This window comes from Cydia strobilella, chromosome 6, assembly GCF_947568885.1.
Source record: "Cydia strobilella chromosome 6, ilCydStro3.1, whole genome shotgun sequence".
Classification (NCBI taxonomy): Eukaryota; Metazoa; Arthropoda; class Insecta; order Lepidoptera; family Tortricidae; genus Cydia; species Cydia strobilella.
The window spans coordinates 3,269,315-3,281,388 of record NC_086046.1 but is presented as its reverse complement, the minus strand read 5'-3'; the positions used below and the strand labels follow the sequence as shown (position 1 = coordinate 3,281,388).

Below are 12,074 nucleotides of genomic sequence, written 5' to 3'. Positions count from 1 at the left end.
AAATTGCAGATTATTTCCAAAAGGATGGAAAAGTTCTCAAGTATTATAACATTTAAAACTTTCGCGTTTTGAACGCATATTAAATCACATTTACAATCGGGTCTATCGCGAATTGATTTTTATTCGCGATAGACCCGATTGTAAATGTGATTTAATATGTTCTCAAGTATTACTATTTACTACAAGATTTCAAAGAAACCAATGAAGTTACGAGTACCATAGGAATTTTGAGAAATTATAGAGTTTTTTTAAGTGGGAAGCTTCGCGATTTCGAATCAGCACATGAGAAGATTTGACTACAGACTTTGGTAATAAATATAGATTTTTGATTTTACATTTAATAGAAGCATTGTCTGAGCATCGATCATGTCTGTCGAGTGCTACTTGTCATCTACACACTTATCCCCCTTTTTTCAGTTTTCCCTTAGGACAATAGCAACCAGGGAAGCATTGTCCGGGCTGCGTGGAGCATGCTTGACTGTTGCTGTTTATCTAACATGTTGGCTAAGTACTCACAGTCCAAACACTCCTGTGGTGTAACACACTTATCCCCCTTTCTGAGTTTTCCTTGAGGGCAGTAACAACCAGGGAAGCATTGTCCGGGCTGCGTGGAGCATGCTTGACTGTTGCTGTTTATCTAACATGTTGGCTAAGTACTCACAGTCCAAACACTCCTGTGGTGTAACACACTTATCCCCCTTTCTGAGTTTTCCTTGAGGGCAGTAACAACCAGGGAAGCATTGTCCGGGCTGCGTGGAGCATGCTTGACTGTTGCTGTTTATCTAACATGTTGGCTAAGTACTCACAGTCCAAACACTCCTGTGGTGTAACACACTTATCCCCCTTTCTGAGTTTTCCTTGAGGGCAGTAACAACCAGGGAAGCATTGTCCAGGCTGCGTGGAGCATGCTTGACTGTTGCTGTTTATCTAACATGTTGGCTAAGTACTCACAGTCCAAACACTCCTGTGGTGTAACACACTTATCCCCCTTTCTGAGTTTTCCTTGAGGGCAGTAACAACCAGGGAAGCATTGTCCAGGCTGCGTGGGGAATGCTTGACTGTTGCTGTTTATCTAACATGTTGGCTAAGTACTCACAGTCCAAACACTCCTGTGGTGTAACACACTTATCCCCCTTTCTGAGTTTTCCTTGAGGGCAGTAACAACCAAGGAAGCATTGTCCAGGCTGCGTGGGGAATGCTTGACTGTTGCTGTTTATCTAACATGTTGGCTAAGTACTCACAGTCCAAACACTCCTGTGGTGTAACACACTTATCCCCCTTTCTGAGTTTTCCTTGAGGGCAATAACAACCAGGGAAGCATTGTCCAGGCTGCGTGGAGCATGCTTGACTGTTGCTGTTTATCTAACATGTTGGCTAAGTACTCACAGTCCAAACACTCCTGTGGTGTAACACACTTATCCCCCTTTCTGAGTTTTCCTTGAGGGCAGTAACAACCAGGGAAGCATTGTCCAGGCTGCGTGGGGAATGCTTGACTGTTGCTGTTTATCTAACATGTTGGCTAAGTACTCACAGTCCAAACACTCCTGTGGTGCAACACACTTATCCCCCTTTCTGAGTTTTCCTTGAGGGCAGTAACAACCAGGGAAGCATTGTCCGGGCTGCGTGGAGCATGCTTGACTGTTGCTGTTTATCTAACATGTTGGCTAAGTACTCACAGTCCAAACACTCCTGTGGTGTAACACACTTATCCCCCTTTCTGAGTTTTCCTTGAGGGCAGTAACAACCAGGGAAGCATTGTCCAGGCTGCGTGGAGCATGCTTGACTGTTGCTGTTTATCTAACATGTTGGCTAAGTACTCACAGTCCAAACACTCCTGTGGTGTAACACACTTATCCCCCTTTCTGAGTTTTCCTTGAGGGCAGTAACAACCAGGGAAGCATTGTCCAGGCTGCGTGGGGAATGCTTGACTGTTGCTGTTTATCTAACATGTTGGCTAAGTACTCACAGTCCAAACACTCCTGTGGTGTAACCACGAATTAATAAACTAGTGGATGTGAAATGACTCCTATTTAGTATGAAAACCAGTGTCGCTAAACTCACACATTCATAGCCACGTTAAAATACGTCACACACTTACAAAATTGCTCTGATTCGTAGCAACTTTCCATACCAAAAAGTTATTACCGGTGGACATTTCTCGAACGAATATCAACTGTAGGCTACATGAGTGACGGTTTAAATTATAATGTCAAAGCTATATGACATACGACTCTTTCATTATCTCATTCATCTCACAAAAGCTCGCTCAACGTTCACCTAATACAACTACTCAACACCAGATGGCGTTATTTTATATAATTTTAAAATCACTTACTTAACAGGCGAGAAAAGGGCTAAAAAAACAGTATAAGTAAGGTCTAATTACGCATGGTTTGTTACGGATCTCACGGTCACGTTACACTGGTGTTTTCGAGACCTCTACACGCCTGCGAGTAGCTAACCGTTGGAACTTCTTTCCATTCGACGATATAGGGAGGGGACAGTGTAATCGGAGTGTTTTATCGATATGTGTGTGTTCAGTTAGGTATTGATATTTCATTACCGTATGTTTTAACACATTTAGATGATACTTTATTTATGATTATAATATAGGTAGTGATAATCGTGATTGTATGAAAAATAATATGTAGTACAGTACAACAAATATCTAACTAGAAATTTGTTTCTTATTAATTGACCAACTAGGTTGTTAATGTGAACATTAAATATATCTTAAAGTCAAACAGATAAAATCATAGTTCTTTAAAGGTTTATTAACTCGGTATTGCTGTTATTTTGTGATCACAAATCTGCAATTACTTACATACAGGGACCGGCCCGCTATCCCTTATCGGGGTTTTATAAGGGTATTGCATAAGGCTTAACTCACCATACCCTTTGCCAGACGAAACCCTTTGTTTTGCTTTTAAAAACCCTTATATAAAACTACCACATTTGAGTAATCGGTAGCCCAATACCCTTACAAAACCCTTATCATCCGCTCACCAACACCTTGCATATTGCTTATAAGGGTTAGCCTTATAAAGGGCTTCCATTTTAGTAAATAAGCGTGCTAATTTAAGTCGTCTACCTTGTTCATAAAGCACACATTACTTCGAATCCGAGCGATCGTCGGCGGCGACGGCGGCGTTCTTTGACTAGGCACGTATTTTCTTTCCTTTTCATACACTACCGTAGATATATACTAATCCTGTCTCTTTCACGCAAAGGGAAACCTTTATAAAAAGCGCTTAAAGATAAGGGTAACCCTTATTAGCTTTTCGGTAAGGGTTAGTCAAAGGTAAGGGTATGAATGGGCTTGCAGTTCAAAAGGGACAGTCTTTCAATGTGTTAGCCGTGTTTAAGTGTCGCCCATTGAAAGGGTTTTATCGCGGAAAGGGTTGTCCGGTCCCTGCTTACATAGGTAAGTATTCGTCTTTAACAATATATTTACTTGTAGCAGCATTTAAGGCCAATCTAGACGGGACAACCTGATTAAATTGTCAAATTAATTGTATGGTGTGAAAGCATACATGAAACTGGCTCATAGATCCCACTTGATTTGATTGTAAGATTGTGACCTATCAAATCAGGAAGGGGGGCGGCAAAATTCCAATATTTCACGCTAGTTTGCGTGGTACGGAACACTTTTTATTAATTAAGTGAGCCCGAATGTCACTAATAATTACTAAATTAGTAACTAAGTTTTAGGCGTGTGGACGCTAGATGAGATGTATGGCAATTTTATCCCCAGAAATCTTTCTCTAAGAAATGCTCCTAGCAAATGGTGCTATATTTTTGCGGAAACTAATTTTCTTGCCCAGTAGCATTGACCCATTTATTTTTAATATCGGCATCTTGTGGTAACCTACAATAATTAATAATAAAGAAATAGAAAATATAAAACGTTTATTCATGGCACATCGCATGCATTGTACGCATAAGTGCATTAAGTACCTAGTCTAATTATATTAACGATGAAAATATGATGGGTGTAAAAAACAAAAACGTATGTAAAGGAATACGAAGGTTTGAAAGGTTGCCATGAAATGACCCCGACTTAACTTAGTGCTTGATGACCAGAGCTGCCATATTTACTAAGACATTGATTATCCCAAATAATAATTAGAAACGTGTCTAAAATAATAATTTATTACCGAACTACCAAACATCAAACTTGAAATATCGTAACTAACTTTATCGATATAAATATCGACATTGCGCAGCATCTGAGTAGCGAAGTTATTTGACATTTAGGATAGCGAATATTCCAGATAAACGTAAAGAATAGTGACAAAGGATTGTGAACTCTAAGTTCTAACTGATAAAATATAGATTTACTTAACGAACATTCGTAAATAATGCAATAGAAACAGATTTTTCGTATTTATCGGATTATATTTAAATAAATAACCACCGGTGATAGGAAATACCTCCACGTGAAAGATTTTTTAAACCGCTGTGATTTCTGCAGCTTAATACTGCACAATACGGCATTTTAAATTTAATTATCAATTTTTGTTAGACGAGCGTACGTACGACGTGAATGTCATTCGAGCATGAAGTTTACACAACAACTGAGCATAGTCTGTGCATAAAGTGAGTCGGTCGCTACTAACTGTCGGATAGACGGGAACGCCCACTTGCCATCTCCATCCTACTCCGTGGGTGTAACACACTTATCCCCCTTTCTGAGTTTTCCTTGAGGGCAGTAACAACCAAGGAAGCATTGTCCAGGCTGCGTGGGGAATGCTTGACTGTTGCTGTTCATCTAACATGTTGGCTAAGTACTCACAGTCCAAACACTCCTGTGGTGTAACACACTTATCCCCCTTTCTGAGTTTTCCTTGAGGGCAGTAACAACCAGGGAAGCATTGTCCAGGCTGCGTGGAGCATGCTTGACTGTTGCTGTTTATCTAACATGTTGGCTAAGTACTCACAGTCCAAACACTCCTGTGGTGTAACACACTTATCCCCCTTTCTGAGTTTTCCTTGAGGGCAGTAACAACCAGGGAAGCATTGTCCAGGCTGCGTGGGGAATGCTTGACTGTTGCTGTTTATCTAACATGTTGGCTAAGTACTCACAGTCCAAACACTCCTGTGGTGTAACACACTTATCCCCCTTTCTGAGTTTTCCTTGAGGGCAGTAACAACCAGGGAAGCATTGTCCAGGCTGCGTGGAGCATGCTTGACTGTTGCTGTCTATCTAACATGTTGGCTAAGTACTCACAGTCCAAACACTCCTGTGGTGTAACACACTTATCCCCCTTTCTGAGTTTTCCTTGAGGGCAGTAACAACCAGGGAAGCATTGTCCAGGCTGCGTGGAGCATGCTTGACTGTTGCTGTCTATCTAACATGTTGGCTAAGTACTCACAGTCCAAACACTCCTGTGGTGTAACACACTTATCCCCCTTTCTGAGTTTTCCTTGAGGGCAGTAACAACCAGGGAAGCATTGTCCAGGCTGCGTGGAGCATGCTTGACTGTTGCTGTTTATCTAACATGTTGGCTAAGTACTCACAGTCCAAACACTCCTGTGGTGTAACACACTTATCCCCCTTTCTGAGTTTTCCTTGAGGGCAGTAACAACCAGGGAAGCATTGTCCAGGCTGCGTGGAGCATGCTTGACTGTTGCTGTTTATCTAACATGTTGGCTAAGTACTCACAGTCCAAACACTCCTGTGGTGTAACACACTTATCCCCCTTTCTGAGTTTTCCTTGAGGGCAGTAACAACCAGGGAAGCATTGTCCAGGCTGCGTGGGGAATGCTTGACTGTTGCTGTTTATCTAACATGTTGGCTAAGTACTCACAGTCCAAACACTCCTGTGGTGTAACACACTTATCCCCCTTTCTGAGTTTTCCTTGAGGGCAGTAACAACCAGGGAAGCATTGTCCAGGCTGCGTGGAGCATGCTTGACTGTTGCTGTCTATCTAACATGTTGGCTAAGTACTCACAGTCCAAACACTCCTGTGGTGTAACACACTTATCCCCCTTTCTGAGTTTTCCTTGAGGGCAGTAACAACCAGGGAAGCATTGTCCAGGCTGCGTGGAGCATGCTTGACTGTTGCTGTCTATCTAACATGTTGGCTAAGTACTCACAGTCCAAACACTCCTGTGGTGTAACACACTTATCCCCCTTTCTGAGTTTTCCTTGAGGGCAGTAACAACCAGGGAAGCATTGTCCGGGCTGCGTGGAGCATGCTTGACTGTTGCTGTTTATCTAACATGTTGGCTAAGTACTCACAGTCCAAACACTCCTGTGGTGTAACACACTTATCCCCCTTTCTGAGTTTTCCTTGAGGGCAGTAACAACCAGGGAAGCATTGTCCGGGCTGCGAGGAGCATGTTTGTCGGTTGCTGCTCGTCGAGCATGTTGGCTCGCAGGTCTTGCTGTAGCAGTCGTAGTGGACAAGAGGAGCTGGGCAGTCAGCGGCTGAAACAAGAACGGGTAGAAATGACACATAACTATTAAATTAAAATTTTTAAAAACCCCTTACGCTATATGCTAAAAAACCGGGCAAGTGCGAGTCGGACTCGCGCACCGAGGGTTCCGTACTTTTTAGTATTTGTTGTTATAGCGGCAACAGAAATACATCATCTGTGAAAATTTCAACTGTCTAGCTATCACGGTTCATGAGATACAGCCTGATGACAGACAGACAGACGGACAGCGGAGTCTTAGTAATAGGGTCCCGTTTTTACCCTTTGGGTACGGAACCCTGAAAACTATTTCATGACAGAAATGTCTTACATAATTTTGGAAAAGACCTGATACTCTTCAAACTGCTGGATCCAAGTCTATCAGCTGCTAGACATTCAGCCACCATCTTCTCCACCAGGAGACACCTGCACTCTTCATCTGTACGTTGCCTGCCGTCGATTATGGGCTCTGTGCATTTTCGGAGCTTAGAACTAGTAGTATGACATACGTACGACAGTTCAAATTCATCCTCCACGCCGCAATATCCAAGTCCTTATCAGCTGCTAGACACTCCGCCACCATTTTCTCAACCAGGAGACACCGGCACTCCTCCTCAGTACGTTGTTTGCCGTCAACCATCAGTTCTGTGCATTTGCAGAGCTTCTCCAGGCAGATGTTGCGCCATAAGTCCAGGTTGAGGACCTTTGCACATTTCGAGAGAGGTTCTTTGCTGTTGAGGAAAGTATCGTTTAGTTACCCTCTTGAGTTCTAATATTCATATTCATAATTTATTGATAAAGGTAATTGTTTACACGTCAAGATTAGGTACATAATATTTGATTACATTTAACTAAATGTAAATTATCCGTACAATACAAATGTCAATCATAATAAATTTAATAGAATTTTACAAAAAAATAATGGTAAACATAAAATTCACATGTATAATATCTAGCGTACACATGTACTTTACATATTTATATTGTGTCGATGACATTTTATCGAAAAATTCGTCGACGGTGTAGCAGGTCATTTCTAATAGCATTTTTTTTTTAATTTTATTAGCAAATGTGACGTCACTAGGGCCATCTCTGATGTCGGCAGGTAACGCGTTGAATAGCTTGACTCCTAAGACATAGACGGATTTCTTGGCTTTAGCGGTAGTATGGGGCGGGATCAAAAGCAGATTTCCCCCGCGCGTGCATAATGCATTGAATAAAAGCATTATAGGTTATTTTTTCTTGTCACTTACGTAATGACGTCACACAAGTCCCAGGCTCGCTTCTGCTTCTCAGGCGGGATGACTTTAGTCTCACAAGCCTTTGGTGATAGTCCGGGTTTAGCCCAGCTTCGTCCAAACTCGTCCACACTGGACGCTTGCCCACCGTTGGGCATTCGGCGATCGTTGGAGGCGATACCGTCGTAGAAGCCGCAGAGACCGTCTACGTGGTTCAGGTGGGATTTGTAAACCTGATGAAGAATGAGGATTAATTTTCACAGCAAAACCGTATGCTAACAAAAATACATTTTTAAAAATAGAATAATGCGAAATTCTAAGTGCTACTGGAACACTGTTCAGTTGCTCTACCCAAATAAGCTACCGAAGCTTTTTCGAACCCAGTGAATTATTATTTTTTATATGGGCAGCACATTGTTACCGATAATTTATTAGATATAGTTGGTCAAACCAGATTGGCAGTAAATAAGAACAAAAAAAACTATACTCATCCTTTTCTTTTCGGTGCTAGTACTAGTGTAAGACAAAGATAGTATGATTCTCTCTGTCTATGTTTGAAATGAGACAGTATTTTGACAAACTATATACTCGTAAGACGTAATTTATTTTTACGTAAACGTCGTTACGCTCCTCTCTCAAGTATGAAGAGTGATCGAACATATCGAACCATCCACCACATGGAGCACAAATTAAGGCCTCCACAGACGATACGCCTTGCATTGGGGTAAACAGACACGAACAGAGCCTAACAGAGGTAACGGGAAACTTATCGGGTTTATGTATTTTATAACGATATAAAAAGTGACGAAGCCCTCCAGTGGTGAAGGCCGGATTCGAACCGGCGCCTTTAGCTATCGCGGCTAACGCCATGAACCCCTAAGCCACCCCGCCACGGCGGTGCCCGTCCGAATTTCTCGACTATATGCCATCTTAGTAAGACTAGGCGTCTTTGACCAGCTCTAAGGGCAAGCAGTGCGCGCTTGCACCTCCTAAACGAACTCCTTACGGATTTACGTTGTAGCGAGAGAGACTGGTGCTGCCATCTTTGTTCCCAAACTTGTTCTTAAATAAATTTAATTTAATTATGAATGAAATAAAACTATGAAAACGGATTATATCGCGTATATTGAATTTATAATACATCCCGACGTTTCGAACTCTTTACAGCGTTCGTGGTCAACGGGTGACTGAGGAAAAATTACAAAATGCAAAAATACCCACATACTAAAATAATGAACAATCATAGACTACAAACTTTAAGGCTGGTTGTACATGCAAAATCGGTTCATAAGGCTAGTTATACACTATAATTATTTTTCAAGTAAAGATATATATATATATATACGCGATAAAAAAAAAAAAAAAAAAAAAAAAAAAAAAAAAAAAAAAAAAAAAAAAAGTAAAGAGTTCGAAACGTCGGGATGTATTATAAATTCAATATACGCGATATAATCCGTTTTCATAGTTTTATTTCATGAGTAACTATCGCGGTAACCGAAGACAATATTAATTATGAATCATTATGAAGTCTGAAATAAACTTTTTTTTTATAAAACTGTCTCAAATTCTCATTGTCACTCACCCCAACTTTAACATCCCCATCAGTATTATACAGCACCACAAAATTATATTTCCTGCTCTTGATCGCCAAACCATTCCCCAACTTGCTGATATCAAAGCTGTTCTTCTGGAAGCATATCTCGTTGGTTTGCTCGACGGTGTACTCGAAGTTGTCATACTCTATCATGAGGTTGGGCTTCACGAGGATGAGCTGGTCGTCTTGGCTGACTAGGAGGTGGTTGGAGCAACCGTCGACGCGGCATTTCTTGCGAACTAGGGAAAAAATTGAAACGAAACTAAAATAGGGATGATGACACATGTTGAATTTTATAACAAAATCTAGTAACATAGATAGCAAATGAGTAATTTATCACAATAATGTAGACATAAAAATGATATATGGAAATAATACAAAAATACAGGACTTGAAAGTTTCAAAATTTAAGTAATTTTTCAACTTCCAAAAAGGAAAAAAGTAAGGGTAACGTTCGATTAAGGAATCGAAAAACTATATACATAAACGCAATATTTCACCGACAAAAACGCAATTTTCTTATTTTGTCCATACATTCAAAATAGGCTCTCAGTGAACTTGACGTCACGTTCATTTATCATTTTATTAGAAGCGTTTCGCGAGTGAAGTACGACTGTCGGACTTTGACTATTATTTCTGACTTTTGTATTGCTTTAATGCAATGGGTCCCATATAGAAAATTGATTCTAAAAATAAACCTGATCGATTGATACCATTAATGAAAATTTGTCATCTAGCCTATTCGTACATTTATATACGTGTTATAAATACACAACTCCTAGTCCTTTAAGACGAAAGTGGAGGACCAGTGCGAAATCGCTTTTTCATACAAACGTACTCCACATTTTCCTCTCTGGATATTAACATTATTGAAAATATTTAGACACAATTTGTTGTATATCACAGCTATGCCCCTACTTTAAATTTTTTGAATTTTTAATTATTATAAGAGTTAGGACCATTTAAAAATCTGTATGAAATCTGTTTTTCGAAATCGAAAAAAGTCAAACGTAGGTGTTCGATTGATAAAGCAAAAGATTTGACGCCGTCTTGACAAGAAGTCACGGAAGATAATTTCGTTTCATTACCACATCGCAACTCGCAATCACCATAGATATTTGTACAAAAAAACAGGGTGTTCAAACTAAGTGGATGCTCGAGAAGGGCAACCAGCTGAGCGTGCGGCACGGCATCTAATCTATGAGGATAGAACCAAACGGAGACGCCACGTCTGTTATTTTCTGCACAAAAAAGTCTGCCGATTTTTCGGGGCAGGAAAACGTCAAATGTATACGTATCAAAATAGTCAGATAAACGTCAGTCCATACATGTTGTTGGCCGACTATTTTCGACAGAGGTGAACGCCTGTATTGGCTACTCCGTTTGTTTATATCCTCCTAGCGTCTAATGGATAAAAAAATGTCAAAGCAATGCGACCATCGTTCTAATTTATTCTTCATGGCAAGCTGTTCAAATCCCTTGAAAGGCCGACCGAATCTGCATCGAGGCCGCACACTTATAAAATACTCACGGATGATAGTCCAGTCCCCGAAGGTAGTCTCGCGGGCCAGCATGTGGTAGCATATATCGTATTTGTACTCGGAGCCGTCGAAGGTGGTGAACGTGCGTCCCGTAACGTTGCAAAATACGGGACGTTCTGGAGGAGGCACGCAGCCGTATCTGTTAAGTTAGATAATTAAATAGTAGGTATAAATCGTCAACCAAGCAAAACTCACTAATTACTGATAAATAATTAAACAAAAATCAACCGGAATCAATTCGGATAATAATACGGTTCACTAGGGCTATGCACTTGTGGTGGTACTTAGTGACTATTGCTTGTCACCCGACGAAATGCTTATTACTTTTTATTAGTACACAAATACAATTTGAAAGTTTCCCAACGGAATTTTTTAAAGGTTTCCAGGATCTGTTCAAGATTATATCCAAGTGACTCAATAAGTGGAAAACGCTTGGCAGGGTCGCCTTGTCGAGGGTGAAACTGGGGTTTTGGCTTTACGAAGCTCGATAACGCATGTGATTTTTGACACATTGTGGCATTTGATCGATTCGTTGTATCTCTGTAGGTGGCAATGAACCGAAAATCGACTGGAATTGGTGACATACAGATGCCTGAGCTTTAAACAGAGTCCATTAGTATATCTGGTATGTACGCAGGAAATGTAACTTACTGAGGGCATTCGTTGGCTACAGCAACAGCCTCCAATCTCAGCGAGTATCCCGGCGGACAGACGGGGGTGGAGCAGATGTGCGGGGCGCGGGTGACGCCGGGGCGGAGGGCAGGTAGTTTCGGAATGCATCGGAACTGTTGGCATTCTTTGGTGGTGTTGGGTGCAGACGTTGGCAGGGTCGCCTTGTCGAGGGTGAAGCTTTGGGATTGTGAAGAACCTGTGGACAGAGGGATACACAGATAGTTAGATAGAGTTAGACCAAGAAAAGTCTGCAGAGATTTTGACAGCACACGCAGTGCCAGTGTTATTTATACGTCATAATTTTATTGAAGTTTGACGTTTAAAATAACACCTGCACTGCGTGTGGTGTCAAAATCTCTGCAGACTTTTCTTGGTCTAACTCTATAAACTTTGTTGTGCATGGTGATTATAAACAATTAGAGAGACAAAAGTACCAAAAAATCAAAACACTATTTATAATTAATTGGATATATCTGTATATATATATCTAATTCGGAGATAACTTTTAAAGAGAGTATTAGGATATATATTTGCAATCCACCGCACATAATCAGGTACGTAACAAGTGTTCCATAAAAATGATCCTTCATTCTTTATAAATCCAAACA

At 40.8% G+C, this 12,074-nt stretch overlaps 1 protein-coding gene across 1 annotated transcript in view; it reads right to left on the bottom strand.

Moving 5' to 3' along the window:
* Window positions 1-12,074, bottom strand: part of LOC134741963 (hemocytin) — a 91,959-nt gene that overhangs the window by 22,793 nt on the left and 57,092 nt on the right. The window contains exons 51-56 of the mRNA XM_063674862.1: window positions 11,446-11,662; window positions 10,785-10,933; window positions 9,242-9,492; window positions 7,675-7,892; window positions 6,935-7,152; window positions 6,246-6,434 (exon numbers count right to left, since the gene is read on the bottom strand). Of these exons, the coding sequence (XP_063530932.1) occupies window positions 6,246-6,434; window positions 6,935-7,152; window positions 7,675-7,892; window positions 9,242-9,492; window positions 10,785-10,933; window positions 11,446-11,662 (1,242 nt within the window). The remainder of the gene's footprint in view (window positions 1-6,245; window positions 6,435-6,934; window positions 7,153-7,674; window positions 7,893-9,241; window positions 9,493-10,784; window positions 10,934-11,445; window positions 11,663-12,074) is intronic.